The following is a 16,732-nucleotide window of genomic DNA, read 5'->3' as shown; positions in this document are numbered from 1 at the left end:
TTTCTGTGTCATCTATTAATTTTACCAGTAGCAAGCCCTGCTCCCAGCTCTCTCAGAGTCACATTATCTCACAGGAACCTTTCAAGCACTCACTGAGACGTTTCAATTGGCAGAATTCCATGACGGGTCAGGATCTCATCGTTGATAATGGCTCTGGCCCATGGCAGAGGTCTAATTTGGCTGAGAAAATATTTGCATGCTTGGACCATGCTTTGAGATGTTTAGATGAAAAGCAGAAGACAGCTGTGTCTGGTGGTGGTGGTGGTGTTCAAATTAGCCTCCCTTACACTCCACCCTGTAAGGACAGCAGCAGCTCTTGTGGGGTGTTCATTATTTCCAGAAACCAGGCCATTGATTTACAATTGTCTTTGGTTTTGAGGGGTTTCCCCGCCATCCCTTCTTGGATATGTTTAATGAGGGTAATAATACCACCCTAAACTCTCACAGGATTTGCAGTCCTTGGCTCATTAGTGGTTTTTGAAGCCCTTTGAGATATTCAGGTGGAAGGAGCTGTAGAGCATGAAAGTCAGTGTTTATGTTTAATTTAGATAAATTCCACATAAAATAGATCATGATTTTCAAAATTTCTTGTCTCCTCAGCCAGAGTGAGGTCTTCAAAGAAATTGTCAGATTCTTTGCTTCCATAAAGATTGTCTGATTGGGCAGGGCTGGGTTTTTTTCAGAAAATGATAGGACCAAATGCTTTTCAATGCTTTAAGACTCCCATTACATCAGTCTTATATACTTCATCCACTCAGTACCAGCCAAAGCTTATTATTGATAGGCCTGGGTAAAATGAAAAGCAATTAGTACATAAAATATTATCCATTCATATGGTCTCATATTTAAGTGAAGCAGATTGTCTGGGGAAAAGAATTTCTTATTTTTCAGACCCAGTGAAACAGTCAATAAGATCAAGAATTATTTTCTTTTGCTACCACTGCTATTGAGCACTGTTTAAAGCTCGTATCTTTTACAGAGGTATTGTATTGGTCTGGTGTTTTGTATATGTGACCCTGTTCTTCTGTCTCATCTTTCTTTCCCCTGCAGTCATGTTCTTATTTTACATCCAATGCTTTTCCATTAAAAATCTCCTTCATCAATGCGAATGCTCCAAGTGGAACCATCAATGTTATTTTTAAGGTATGTTCTTCCTCTTATCCTCGGGTCTTTTGGTATGGAAAATGATGATTTAAAATTCACCTAATTTATATTTTAAAGCTTGAGTCTGAGAATAGTTGATTTGGTTCTTCTGCTTGTTTATCCCTTTTATTTTTGACACTGGAACTTTTAATGAAATATGTTAAGGCAATACACTGAACTATCAGCTTTTTGATCAATAGAGAATCAAACAACTTATTGCAGTTTCTTTCCTTAGCCCAGACAACCAGACTAGAATATAAAGTTCATATTTTAAACCTGGTTTATTAACGACATTGAAGTCAGAGGGCAGGTCTCAGCGAAGAGATAGTTCAGAATGACTGAGCCCTTCAGCCTTTTTCATATGTCTCTAAAATATCAAAATAGAGTGTTAGAGGCTCCATTTGCCACACAGACCTAATTCTGCCCCTATCAGCCAGCCTGAGGGAGTGGCTGAGAAAGGTGGAGGAGACAGCAAAGGAGATCTCTCTTGTTGGAGTTATTTGGAGGAACTGACTTAAACTCTGCTTTGTTTTGCTGTTGTCTCTGATGAAAAGCTTCGGAGTTCAGAATAGTCCATCAACAATGGAAAATACATGCATTTTGAAATTAGTTCCCTTTCAAAAGAGCAAAAGTCTACTCTAACAGCAGATACTAGTTTTAGAGAAGAACACAAGTTCATAAAATAACTGATGGATACAAAATGGTCAGTGGTGCCAATGGCATTATTCTTAGATCTTTTGCAGAATCATTTTCCAAACCAGAAATCTAAAAGAATTATAAAAACAAATTAAAAAAAATAATTTCTATCTTAATTTAAATTGCCCCTTTAGAGCAGTCATGATCCTCAGAAAAAGAAGTATGCTTTCCATGCAGGCTAGGGGGAGAAATTAGCAATTTTAAGTTTTTCTGAACGTTTAGAAACCTGGTTCATATGCTGTTTCATTTGGAAATCAATGTTAAAAAGCATGTTCCTGTCTACTTGAGCAAATATTTGCTTATGAGGCTTTAAAATAATTGCATTGGTTCTACAGAGACAATATTTTCCCTACTTTGTCATGTTCAGCAACCAACTCATTGTCCAGTTGCTGTAGAAGTATTAAGGCTGCTGTCACCTTCTCCTGTCAGCAAAACATTGCATTAAAATATCTTTTACTTGTACTATAGTTCTATTGCTTATTCATGACAGATATCTCATACATAAACTGTGAGCACAATAAATGATAAGGGTATCTTACTAAATTGTCTTCTGACTGTATTTGCGAGGGAAGGTAAGTAGAAAGAATAAGATTTTTTGTATGTTTAGGTACAAAGAAGAATTAATTGGAGTCAAGATTACCTTTCAACAAAAAAAAAATATAATCAGATATTGTCTTTTTGAGATGAGTTTATGTCTCCTCAAGTACTCATTTCATAGCAGTAAACGTCTGTAGATTGGAATGCTTGTATAAAAAGAATTTAATGAAAGAAGAAAGCACTTAAAATATCAGTAAAAGTTATATATTTTACTTGGAGTAGGATGGGGGAAACAAAAAATCAAGGCTGTTGTTTTCACAGGCCATTTACCCAGCCATGGTTGAAAATAATCTCTTCATTAATTCTTGTGGCTACAATTAAAGCCGCATTTCACTGAGATTATTGTTTGACTAACCGCATGGGGAGAGAGGTCATCACTGCATCACTGCCTGAAACTGAATAAAAATCATATTATAGATAAAATATAAATTCATGATAAAATTCTCCTGCAAATACTAAGTTGTGAGGCTTAACATTAGACAAATGCTGTCATTTTTGTAAAGGGATTTAGCATTAGGTAGACTTTAAAATGTAGCTAAATTAGGATCCTACCTCGGGATTAAATTTTCAAACTCTAATAACTGCGTAGGAATAATAAGCAGAAAGGCCAAAGTTAAGCAGGGATCATTTGTTACCATCTCAGTGGCTGCCAAAACTGCTCCTGTCTGTGTGTGCCATCTGCTGTGCCATCCTCGTCTGATATGGAAAGGTAAGTAGGAACTTCGAAGAAAGACAAGAAATGAATGTAGTTGTTTAAGTAGGAACAAAGGTCCGAATTAAATAGGACTTTATTTCTGTCTGGTATTGAAGGAGAAAACTTAATTTCATGTGCAATTTTCACAGATAGGTGATGATCTACGTCAAGATATGTTGGTTCTGCAAATTATTCGAGTGATGGACAACATTTGGCTCCAAGAGGGACTGGATATGCAAATGATCATTTATAGGTGTTTATCCACAGGGAAAAGGCAAGGTCAGTCTTAAATTATAAAAGGAACTTGTATTATGTTACTCATATTTCATGTTAACAGTGTTATATAAAATTTGTTTATTCTGTCTCTCTAGAGCTCATTGTATTTCATAGCAACTTAGTCTAGAATTTTCCAAAAGCCTCAATACTGTCAGCTTGCAAAACATTCTTAAATTCTCATATCAAAAAGAGGGCACTGGAGAAAATTTGCCATAGGGACTGAAGTTTTAATCTGGTGTAGTCCTACACAGATGCTTAAATGAGCCTAGATGCATGTGGTTACAGAAAGTACCTGCAGACAAGTGATGACAGCTTTGTGCTGTTAATTTTGAAATATTATTCTTGTGATTTATGTTGCTTAGGGCAGTCCTGACTCATCTGAAAGCTCTATTTCTCTCTTTTATGGTTATAGCAGAGCTGTAGCAGGGATACCAATTGCTTGCTGTAGAAATCTGCTGACAGCAGTAAGCTGGCTACATTTCCCTGACCAAATAAATCTTCTACTGGAAATAATCCTAGCTCAAATAAAAGGCAGATGTATCCAGATCACCTGCTGTACAAAAGCTTATTAAAATAGAAAAATTAAAAGAAAATCATTACTTTCTGAGCCACAAAGTGAACATGACAGAGGAGGAATGATCTGAAGGAACTAAGAGGAAGTATAGATGAGTTGTGGCACATGGCAGGTGGTTGTGCTGACCTGGAAAAAAACTCTATCCTTCTTTGTAGGGATGGGAGTCAAAGCTTGAAAGCTTCTGCTTCAAACGCAGATGATACAAGAATACTCTTTCTGGACGTGATATTATATGTAGACTCTATTTTTACTAATGCTTAATTTGATGTTTGCCAAGAGAGATACAGGGATCATCTGCAAATAATATTCTCTCCCTGACAGTGTCTCCCTTTCAGCATCACAGCAGCAATAACCCCTCAGTGTCTCACAGTTTTTCCAGCGGTCTTCCCCTATGAGTAACATCAATGTTAATATAATCAATTTACAGTTAATAATTAAGGAGAGAAGGACCAAGGGACATGCCTATGGTCATACAGGACACGTGCTTCGGGAGACTTGTGTATACAGCTATTCCAAGTCCTAGGCTAGTGGCTTACTCTATGGCCATTTTTTCCACACAAGCTAGGCAGGAGATGGTAATTTCATGGTCATGCAAGCACAGAAATCTCTTTTCACAGAAATTCAGTGAAAACTTAAAGCTCTGGTAGAATTTCACTTTCCAGGCTTTGTGTAGTAGATGATCTTGTGACAAAGTAAAATGGTTAGGGAAAGTCCTCCCTGTAATGCAGAGTAGCAGGATGGCATGCCAGGGGACCACACGTGGGGACAGAGAGAGAAGGCTGGAAGGCCAGGTCTCAGTACCAAAAAAAGGAGTTAAGTGAATGCAGAAGAGACGGAGGATTCAAGTGAAGCATTGCAAAATGCTTGGCTTCTCTCTGCATTTCAGAGTCCCGTTTTGTGGCGTACTGGATCAGACTAATTTCTGCACTATGCAGTACCATTTCTCCCAGTTGTGATCAGCATCATGTACTGCAGAAAAATTTGTGTAGCTTTCTAGACAATAAACACATATGAAATAACTTTATCATGATTAGTAAATATCTGGTCCTTATTTTTATGATTTTTTAAGTTTGTACATATTATACCCACTTTGAATCTCATTAAATTGTTGACCTTGTTGATACTGTGTGGCAGTTATACCCACAGCATTGTTATTGATGATTTTATTTCTCATTCATAGAACTGCTCCTTTCTGCTCGGTGGCCTTTATTTTTAATTTCCAAAGAGCAAGAGTAGAACAATACTGATGTATATTTTCTGTTGTATTCATTATTTATAAGCTTTTAACTATATATATTTTTCTGCATGGAATGATCAAACAACAGGCAATATGCATTGATTGTCTTCCTGTCTTTTTAAAGCTGAGGATTTTTCATGCAAATTCTTTTTCATCTGATTAGGACTGGTACAGATGGTGCCAGATGCTACCACACTGGCAAAGATCCACAGGGAGTCTGGACTGATAGGACCACTGAAAAAAAACACAATTGAAAAATGGTTTCGCCATCACCATCCTCTGGAATCAAGTTACCAAGAGGTAACATCATAATGAAGCTTACTACACTTTTCATGCTATACCATGGAGAAAAAAAAAGAAGCAAATTGCAGTAAGCAGCTAAAATGAGTGGCTCAGATATGAGACAAACAAATCATGTGCATAGAAACCAGGGAACCCACTTCAATGCCACTCTCTTTCTAAGGAAATACTGCTTTTTGTCAGGTGCATGGTATTAAATTTTCTATAAAAATGTGCCATAGAGGTGTTTTGAAAGTTACTAGTAAAGTGAAGAGAAACTGAAAGAGTAATTAAGTTTTGAATTCAGAAACATTTATTTTTTTGGCCAGCTCTCTAAATTCTTTATTTTATATAAACCATACAAGATCTTGGCAGATTTCCTGTATTTAGGAATGACTATGCCAATACCCAAAGTTTTAGAAAGCTGTTTGATCAAAACCACCATATTCAAAAACCAGATCATGCTTTTTATCTCACATGTTCTCATGGGATCCCACATACTGCATCTGATTTTATTAAACTAGATGTTATACATGAGCCAAACAATAAGAAATCTTATTTACAGAAGCAAAAGTTTTCTAGGGAAATCTTTCAGTCAATTCCTTGTTGGGTGAACATATTCGGAGGCACATGAAAGAGTTTTCATTTTGGTGTTGCTCAAACAATTTTGAGAACCCTTTTCTATGCTAGCGATAAATTAGTGGACAAAATTTCAAATTTAAAGGAGTGCTTTGAGTGTTTACCACTGTGAAAATGAAATTATTTTATAGCAGTTTGTTAGTGGATGTAGAGTATATATATGTTTGATAAACTTAAGTAATTTTGTAATTATTCCATAGACATTTGTTCACCCACATTTTGATTAAGAACACTTGAATTCCTCATATATCATTTGATCCAATTAAACAGGAGCAATCTGTGTAGAAATTTTTTTTACAAGTTTGTGGTTTTACAGTTTTATGGTGAAAGTGCAGACATTTCAATTCAAAAGTGAGGTACTGCTAATTATTGATTGAAAATTCAATTTCTTGCTGCTGCTCCTGTTTGTAAGAAGTACCATTAATGTGGAATATTCTAAAACCAATTCCTACCCCATTTCTTTCCATTTTTAAAATATATAAAATGCAGTCAGATCTGATTACATAGGGTATGCATAAAGTTACTGCTATGCATTCCCTTTGTGCTTGCTAGTGAATGAACCTTTCTCTTTTTTTACTCCTGTTATAATTTTTTACTCATACAKTACTGAATCTAAGGTGCTCAGAAAACTGCTGCAGAAAAAGTTTTAATATCCTCATTTTACAGTTGGGTGAACAAAATCACAGAAAGCTTAAGTGTTTTATCCAAGGTCATCAAAGTGAGTAAGTAGCACAGTTAGACGTAAAATTCATCTAACTCTTGTTCTGTGGCCTAAATCTTGCACAGTGCTGCCATGCCATTGCAGGTGGTACCCTGCATCTACAGGGAATTCCTGGAAGCCTAAATATCATTTGCCTTGGCTAACATAGGTTTTGTCCAAAAACATTAAGATGCAGATTAGGATGGTTTGCCTTTCTGTATTACATTATGATATAGATTCATGGGACATGGACTGATTTCTGGAGAAAAACAAATCCATGTAGGTACAGAGTAGTGCAGTGGATAGAAAATAACCTACATCCTTTACAAAGCAAATGGGTAAATTTGTGGATTTCCAACTAATTTCCTAACACTTGTTTTTGCAATATATGCAGAACATCAAACAGAAAATGCTGGCTTCCTGCCAAGAAGCTTGCTTTTCTTAGACACCTTTCACCTGAAAGTTTTTTGTAGACTTCCAGGTAGCTGTGAAATGCAAGGTCAAAACCTCAAGCATAAAATTGTTCTTGCAGTGTAATTTTTAAATGCTTGAGTACCATTCCTATACCATTCCTACTCAGACCTACCTCATGAATTTCTTTTCACTATTACCTCTTGAAATTTTAACCCATTAAAAGTTGAGCAACAAGCACAGCATTTGTAGAGCTACCTTTTGTTTTAATTTTTTGTTAGGACCACAAACAAATGCTCCTGGATATTTCGTGTAAGTACTGTTGTTTTACTCACTAGGCAAAAAGGAATTTCTTTTATTCCTGTGCTGGCTGGTGTGTTGTTACCTTCATCCTGGGAATCTGTGATCGACACAGTGACAACATAATGCTGACAAAAGCTGGACACATGTTCCACATAGATTTTGGAAGATTTTTGGGTCATGCACAGATGTTTGGAAGCATAAGAAGGTTAGTATCTATAGTAACACACAAAGTAAACTTTAAAGCAGCGTTCTGAAATTTCACAGCCTTATCAACTCCCATCAAAAAAATTCCAATGAGATTACGCTTTTTTTCTTCCTGTATTTTCCAAAACAACATATTTTTATTGTTTCTTGAAACTTCTAAAAAATGTAGGAATTACTGGAGAAGGAACTAAAGGATGTTAGGGATCCCTTTTCAGTATAACAGAAAAATCTAAATCCTTGTTTGGTCAGAGATTTGAATGATGCAGTTCAGTAGCGACCAGAATAGAAGAGTGGCCTATGCCAGAAGAATTCTAATGTCCATCGGTTTTTTTTCTAACAGAGGTGTGTTCCTAAAATGGATCCAAATCCATATATCTAATTGACAGCTTTCTTCCCATATTCAGAGAAGAAACAAAATTTTTCCAAATAAACATGAAGAATGATTAAATTATGTCTCTGTGAGTAAATTGGCAAACTTTCATTATCTTTTGAAGTTCTACATCAAACCACACTGAGCTCAGGGGTTGTTTTACAAATATCTGATTTACCTTTGTATCCACCTGTGATGTAACTATGCCACAATAAGGATAAATAAAATAGTATGATCATGTATCCAAGTTCCTAATGTGAACATACTATGAAGGAATTAATTCAAATGGAATAAGAATAGATGGGGTAATGCCAGTATGTCCAAAACACAAAGGGGCTGTTACAGCAGGGTAAAGAATAGATGAACAATCCCTTTTAGTGACAAGATGAGTAGTGTGCATATGTGTCTTTCCTCCACGCTTCCTAATAATTTCCAGAAAAAGTGTCAGAATTAAGTTTTAGCTAATTTTTCCTTTGTTTGTTTGTTTGTTGGGTTTTTTTGTTAAGCTGGTCTTTGCATGCTCTAGACATAAAAGCATGGAAATGTTGGTATGAGGGAGGCTGATGAGGATAATAAGTACTTCTAAGCCAGGCAGTCAAAAGAGTTAGTTGTGGTGCTCAGAATTATCATCCATCATTCAAGATATGCACCCTTAATCTTACTTATTTGCTGTGGAAAGAATAAAGCAGAACAGAGTAACAAAAACATACTCATGCAAACTTTTTGTCAAATGCTGCATCCTTCTCTATAGCGAAATTCCTATTGCAACCTAACAGGAATCTCCTTGTGTAGTAATTTTGCATGAATAATTATCAGGTTGATTGAATGACAGGATGAAGCAAATATAAGAGCGGACACAGCAACCAAATTTAAATAATGTAATATCAATAATAGAAATAGATATTAATATTAATGTTTTACAGCTCAGTTACGCTAAACCTTCTTATTAAGGGAATGAAATATGAAAACGCCTTCAAATAGAGTCACTTTCACTAACAGCAGCCTCTTTTCCTGTTTCTCAATGCAGTATGTTGCCTTTAAACTACAGAATAAACTCATACATTTAGGACCTCCATTCATGGACTGCCCTCATGATTCCTTAGGAAAATTTGGTCTCCCACCTAAGAGCAGGTTGTGAACTCCATGGGATAATAATTGTTTTCCTCAAGGCCACATGCAACTGAGCAGATACAGAATTAATGTATTAGTGATACAGTATCAATGGCTATTGTTCTTGTGAGCTGTATGCACCTTCATGGAATGTAACATATTGTTTGTAACACAGGAACACAGGGATATCATGTTTTTACATGCCATAAATTTCAGGTTCTCTCAAAATTTGAAGCTCTCATTTTTTTTGTATCTATTAAACTCCCACAGGGCAAGTCCTGAAACAGGTTTAGCCTCTGGTTTTCTTGACAGCTCTTACGTTGTATGTTTATTTGAGTTCTTACTAGATTTTAATTTGAGTTTTTTCAGTCCCAGAATATCATACTCCTAAAACAATATTGCCAAAACCAGAAGAACAATGCTGTCAAACCTTTAGAATTATTTGTGCTGACCCTTGGGGGTTGTACAGTAGATATTCTACATGTATTTCTGAGGTTCTATAGGAGCTTTAAAGAATGCAAAGCATATGATGCAAATCCTTAAGCTTGGGATTTACACACATCATACAAACCTTTGTGTGCGTGAGTGTAAAATGAAATTTATGCAGATCAATGAAGGCTTACAGAAAAGGAGTCCCTGCCTGAACTGTTCAAAACAATCATTCCTTACAGAACTCAACAAGCAGACTGCCACAATTGTCCATTTCCTGTTCTCAGGGAGTGCTTTCTGCCATTACAAAAATCTAATTCCTCATAAAACTTCCTGAGGATGAGTTTTCTGCAGTATCCTGCATAAGAAGCCCTTCTTGTGATGGAAGTGAAGTGCAAGGAGTGCTTTGGCAGCTCATASACGTGGGCTGCAGCTCTTTCCATCACATCCAATATGGATCTTCATTGAACCTTTTGAAGCCAACATGATTCATCCACTCATACTCACTTTTGCATTCCTGATTGTATAAGACCTCAAAAGGGGATTACTAAACTTTTCTAATTCCTGCCCTCATCTTTAAATGATATCCAATAAACCTGCTCAGTTCTGATTCCAAGTCAAAAATCAGTTCTTCCTGATTTCAGAGAAAGAGGGATCGGGAACTTTCTGTCTTTTCTATTTCTACATGTGCCTTCACAGTGCAGTAAATACTTTTAATAGTACTAATAACTTTTCTTTCCTGGGACTGAGTGCTAATATTTTGGAAGTGTGGGAGGGAGACTTACGATGTATCCAACCAACAACATAATAACAGAGCTTGGCAGAAGAATTATTCCCAAAGTCCCATAGGGAACTTTCCTACTGAACCTTGAGATTTCATTATCTCTTCTTTCTATTTTTTTTTTAATCATGCTGAATGACACGTTCTGTTAGCAGTAATAAAATGCTCCTTTCATTCTCTAGCCCAGCTTCCACTTTTGACCCTACATTCCCCCAAAGTCTGGGCAAATCTGCAGATACACTTCGAACTGTATGAAGAAATATTTCTTGTTTAATTTTATATAACTGTCTTGTTCTTCACCTATTGAGTGTCCTGTGGTAATCATCTTAGGCCCACTCCAACTTAAATAGGTGTAATGTTATCCAGATAATCATCCAGGACTAGGTAAAGAGTTTGGACGAAGGCTCATGGTTGGTCTGGCTTGTGGTTGTACCTGCTATGCTTTCCTTGCCCTTGTTTTCTTCTTTTCAGTTCTGACCAGCTCCTTTTGAACATTTCTTCCTTGGTGAATTATTGCTAACTGAACTAATCCAAAATTCAGCAGTCACATCCTCCCCGCTACCAGTCACTCCCAGCACTGTCATCTATAATTTTTCAGTCAGTCATGTGAAGTGTGAGACTTGGTGGCAAGATATGAAGTAGTCCAGCTCATGGCTCACTGTAAATTCACCTTTTGATAACATCAGTGTCCATTCTTTTCTTTAAATATTCAGTCATCCTGATTACATASAGCACTCACTGGCCTCTTCTTTTCCCTGATCTGAATCACAGAGGCCCTCCTGTCTCTTTGCCAAACTAATCCTGGATCTTGGCATGGTTTCCCCAGAATTTAAATCTGCTAAGCTGGTTTTCTTCTACAATGTTAATTACTAGAGGCAACTATTCCATTGGGAAATTCCAGTTATTAGGGAAGTTTCAAAAATATGGGAAACTTATGTTTCCCACACTTTCTTCCTAGGTTGGTGTTTTATTATACTGAGAAGTGTTTCAGAACATCTGAGTACATTGAAATGTAGAAGTGCCTCATTATTTTGAAAGTAAGGCATTTCATTTTTAGCCTTAGTAACCTAAAATGTCTGTTAGTGTTGCACTAGAAGTGTCAATTTTTTAAAAAAAGCTATCTTTTCAGGTATGTTTCTAAAACAGAAATGATGGCACATGGACATGGAAAAATAAGTTGTATCTGCATTTTTGACTGCATTRTATCTACATTTGTTCTCCCTTTTCTCCAAATAGAAGAAAAATGGGGAAGAAGGAAGAATTTGAGAATAACACATTTTTCTTTTTTCTTTTTACCTTTTAAAAATTTTATTTAGAGTACTTTTATAGAGTCTAAAACTTGAAAGTAAAAACTTAAAAGTATAATCAGTTTTCATTTTCTAAATTTGTGCACGAAAACTTGTACCAACCTGTATTAGATGTTGAAAAATTTCAGTAGAAATTTTCAGTATGTCTCATTATGAATTCATTCTCTGTAGTTTATATTTATTTTTCTGACATGATGGGTCTGGGTTTATTAGTTTCTGTGAACTGGTAACTCCTAATTTTTTGCCACTATTCACTTTCAGCACTTCCTGTTTCAGCCACCCTCCAAAAATCTCTGACTGAAACCTTAGAAAGATTTAATTTCATAACTTAAAACACCTTAGTAGCCCAAATGATCTTAATAATACTATGCAGGTATTTAAAGACTGTTGTACGCATAAAGAACGAAAGAAAAAAATGCATAAAGACCTGTAGGTGAAACAGCATCAACTCCAAGGTGGCAAGGCCTAAAGGGGCTTGAATTTATCAGGGAAGAAGTCCATCACTTTTGAAAGTCAAGTGCCTTTACTTGCCCCAGATTGAAAAGCAAAAGCACACGCTGAGTCTGAGAACACAGAAACAGCACAAACTGCAGTCAGGGGGTTCAAATGCACTTCTGTTGTCTTTGTCTGCCCTGAGGGGTTGGGGTATATTCTTGCTGACTTGGTGCTTTCTCTAATTATTGAGCCTGGATTGTAGTTTGGACTTTTCCATTTATAGTTTTGGTTTTGGTTTTTTTTTTACTGTTATAGCCTCTTGTGGAGGGAATCCAACTAAAGCCTTTTGAAATCAGAGCAAATTATGTTTACTGTCCACTTTCTAGCTCCAGTTTTTTTAATTATCCTTTTCCAAGTACTCAGACAATTAATGGAGGCATTGTTTTTCCCATACAGTGTCTGTGTGGATTTGACTGTATCCGGCTCTGCTCATGCAAGAGCCTTGTTCTTCTGCTGAATTGAGTTTCCTGGAATCCAGTTCTTGTCTGCTGCAGCTCTCAGTATCCTTCTTGGCTTTTCCTTCACTTCAAGGGTGGTGTAAACTGCTATCCTATCTTCACTTTCTTGAAGGAGTTATCATGTACTCCTGTTAACAATCATGTGGGCTAGAGGAGCTGCTTGATGCTTCCAGAGCCATCAGTGGAATTCCCTCTGCTATGGGAGGTCGGCTGCACGTGAAGTATTTAAGTGACTTCCTATCAAATTCCTATCCCCTTCCCTCCTCGTTCTATTAGACACCCTGTGATTTTTTATAGGATATGGCTCTAGAGATGGGAAATTTAACAATAAAACAGAACTAAAAGGGGGGAAAGACATCATCGTCTCTGTCTACTTTGATTATAATTTTGTTATCCCTTTCAAAGTGCAATTGTTTCTAAAGATATGTATTTTCCCTACTCCCATCAGAAACATTGTATTGTATCACCCCTTACTCTGAAAACTTTCTATACACTTTTTTGTGTTTGGGAGAGTTGTTCTCCCATGCACTCAAATGTACATTTATATTCAGAGGAAGCTGTTCTCATACACAATCAAGTATACATCAAGCACTTTTAAATTAATCTCTGTTTCTTGGTCTTCTTTTCCCCCCCTTTTCCATACTACGCCTTTGTCCTTCATCCTTAACTGGRAACCATTTAATATATTTAATTCATGTAGGATTTCATCCCTTGCCCCAAGGAATTTCTTTGCAATTCAATTTTTTCATCCCTGATTTATTTCTCTATTTTGCCTGGTGATGTAAAAATCCCCTGCAACCATCTATTACTGTGTTTTCTAAATATCCATCTCATACTGAAAAGACCTGTTAGCTGAATATTCCATGGCTATGGGATATAACCCTATTTGCTCTGTTTCTTTTAAGGCATGTTTTAGGTCTCAGTTTTAAAATCTTTTTCACTGCTGAGGGTCAGTCAGGACACAAAAAGCAGTTGTCCCAAAATCTCTGTTAACAAGATGAATTGCTCCAATCTCCTTGTGAATTAACTCTCAAGTGGTTTATCAATAGGGTTAGTAATAAACTCTAACAAACACAGGAAATTTGATAGTCTCAGAAAATKGTATAAGGCATCAGGAAAGCTCTACTGAGCACTGTCAAATGTGGGTATTGAACGTGAACGGTAGAAAGGATTTAACTGTTTTGCAGCATGGTTGCTGGTGACTGAATGCAGGCTGCTTTATCTGTGGCTGTGTGAACAGGGGAGCCTAACTCAGCTCAGAAGGGGCCGTAGCTGGACACAGTGGTGCTTCCTAACCAGTCAATGGTTGCACCAGGATGATGTCTGAAACTATTTGAAACAAGTATGTTCTTAAAGCAGAATAGATCTTCTTTCAGGGAGAATCTTTTTAGTAATCTTCCAAAGTACACCATCAGCTAAATGCAAGTAATGGAGGAAATTCTGTGACATAAGTGAATAAATTCTATGCTCAGTCTGCAGCAGAACTAGAGATCACAGCAGAGACTGGGTGCTGCAGCCAGACTGAAATTCATCAAGAGGTGCCTCCAACTCGTTTCTGTTTTCCCATGATGAGTCTTGCCAATTTCCTTGTTCCATGGGAGAGTTCCAGATGAGTCCCTGTGGCAGCAACCTGCAAATACTGGGTCTGTCCTAGGAACTGTGGACATGTCTAAGCTCAGCTGTCATCAGTCCTGTTACCTATACTGTCAGAACAGAAGCCTTTGGGACCAAGTGTGATCAAATCTCCATGATTTACCCACTCACTAACTTCAAATGGCCCACAATGAAAGGGATTTTAGTTAAGTCACCTTCCCTTGCACTTTGTACAGGCAAAGGCACAAATAAGGGCACAAATAAGTAGCTACTCTGACTCAGTTTACAGGAGGAAACTCAATGTTAACAGAATTATGAACCAGGACCCTTAGCTTAGGCGGGGATTACAGCTTGTTTTCCACCATATCCATTAAACATGATTAAATGTGAATGCAACCAATTCAATTACTGACAGAAACACATAAATATTTCAGAATAGGACAGGCCAATGTGTGAAATGCTTTTTTGTGGCTGATCAGAATAGTGGGTGTGTTCAACACAGTGATTCTAGTGAAAAGCTAACATTAAGGCTGTCATAGTAAAAAGTAGTATTAGCAAGCTTGAGAAACATAACAGGATCTAACTTAATGAATAAATAAGACCATAATAGTTTAAGAACTAACCTCATCTACCTAAAGAATTCAGCACATTCTTTCTAGTTTGATGTTTCTGCCTCTAAAGGCAGATGTTAATATAAAAAATACTGTGGTTAAAACTAATTAGAAACGAGACTTTAGATTTGTAGTTTGAAAAATTTTTTTGCAGTAGATATCTCAAACAGCGGCAGAAATGGCAGAATATAGAGTGAAAACGATGCTACCTGGTATAGACCTGGTCATTTAGTTAAAGAATGTAGGTAAAAAGTATGAGATGCAAGTTTTGAATGTCCAGGACATGTAGGTTACTTGAGCCAAGGATGCTCAGAGCATTCAGAAATCTTTCTGTGTTGTGGGAATGAGGTCAACACTAAATTCAGACCAGTTTACCTAAGGCTGTGTCCAGTTAAATATTAAAACTTCCCAGGATAATCTTCCAAGGCAACTTGTTTCAACATTTATTTTTCCTCATAATGAGGATTTTTTGTTTTGGTTTTTTTCTTATGTGAAGTCAGAAATTCAGCTGTTTCAGTTTTCTTTCTTATTGTCTGGATCCATCTGTTTTAGAGCTTCCTATAGATACAAAAAAATCCCATTTGGCCTCTTGAAAACCTTTCATCTCCTGGGTAAACAAGCCCTCCTTCCTCAGCCTCTCCTCCTATGCAAGTGCCACCAGCATCATGGTGGCACTGCTGACTTACTCTAGTTTAGTGACGTTTCAAGTTTTGGCAAGGTATGAGCTAATAAATACTGAGTGGAACATCTTTATATATTGCATCTTTCAGTATTTTCATTACCAACCAGTATGATGGGATAGAGAACATGTTTGTTCATTTTTTGCCAGCAGCCCTTCGTACAAGGTTTTGGTAGTGATGAAAGTTTGGATTAGCAGTTTGTTAGTCAGGGATCTGAGAGTTTTACCACAGCCAAAGATGAGTTGATGATAAGATACTGAATAGAAAAGCCTGACTTTTGAAGCAATCCTTTTGTTTCATGTGATACTGGAAAAACTTCACCCAGAATATTTCAAACATTTTACTTTTAGAAAGATGGAGCTAAGGAGTCAAGAGAAATTACAAGGAGTCCAGAGAAAAGCAATTAAGATCATAGGACATCTGAAATACAAGATTTGTGAGAAAAGGTGGAAGCAGTTGTCTACGTAAGATTGAGGAAAGAAGTAGTAATAGTCTGCAAATACTTTAGAGACTGCTGTAAAGAAGATGGGATCTTCATGTTCCCTTAGGAGAGAGCAAGAATTAATAAGATGAAAGCACAGCAAGAGTTAGATTAGGCATTAGGGAAAAAAATGCTGCGAGGCGACATCCTAGAAGAGAAATTTGATAGGGAGTTTGGAGGAGAACTCTATCATAAAAATCGTTGAGAATAGGCTAAATATGCATCTGAAAAGCACGTTTATGCTCTTATCCTGATAAGAAGAAAAATGGAGTATCTCTTGTGGTCCAGGCATATATTCTTTATGCCTATTGGAGATGAATTGTGTGTGTTTGTTCCCTGTTTCATTATTTAATATATAAAGCACTGCCACTGGTAAAAAATCATAACTGTATCTACAGATGTATATGATTACTGTGATTAAATATTTTCACTTGGCTTTGGAGAAATAAGCACTTATGTTAATTTATTCTGCGTTCTTCAATAAGCTTTTGGCTTTTGCGGCAAAAGATGTCAGCAGTCAAGCTCTCCCTAAAAGCTTTCCCTATTTTGTTGGATACATCTAAATTCCACATAGTCATGCTGAATATTATTAATCACTCTTGACTCAGCCAAAATGTTTTTAAAGCAGTCAGGGAATATGGTGGTTTTTTGCTGCTGAGCAGCT

At 36.8% G+C, this 16,732-nt stretch overlaps 1 protein-coding gene across 1 annotated transcript in view; it reads left to right on the top strand.

The window, feature by feature from the left end:
- Window positions 1-1,050: 1,050 nt before the first annotated feature.
- LOC130587127 (phosphatidylinositol 3-kinase C2 domain-containing subunit gamma-like) overlaps window positions 1,051-16,732 on the top strand; it is a gene marked incomplete at both ends in the record, with an annotated part of 21,322 nt that continues 5,640 nt past the window's right edge. Inside the window, 4 exons of the mRNA XM_057388087.1 lie at window positions 1,051-1,143; window positions 3,280-3,409; window positions 5,381-5,517; window positions 7,585-7,754. Coding sequence (XP_057244070.1) covers window positions 1,051-1,143; window positions 3,280-3,409; window positions 5,381-5,517; window positions 7,585-7,754 — 530 coding nt within the window. The remainder of the gene's footprint in view (window positions 1,144-3,279; window positions 3,410-5,380; window positions 5,518-7,584; window positions 7,755-16,732) is intronic.

Source organism: Malurus melanocephalus, unplaced genomic scaffold, assembly GCF_030028575.1.
Source record: "Malurus melanocephalus ecotype Western Australia unplaced genomic scaffold, MMel_1.1 scaffold_1567, whole genome shotgun sequence".
In the NCBI taxonomy this organism is placed as follows: domain Eukaryota; kingdom Metazoa; phylum Chordata; class Aves; order Passeriformes; family Maluridae; genus Malurus; species Malurus melanocephalus.
This window is presented reverse-complemented; position numbering and strand designations above follow the sequence as displayed.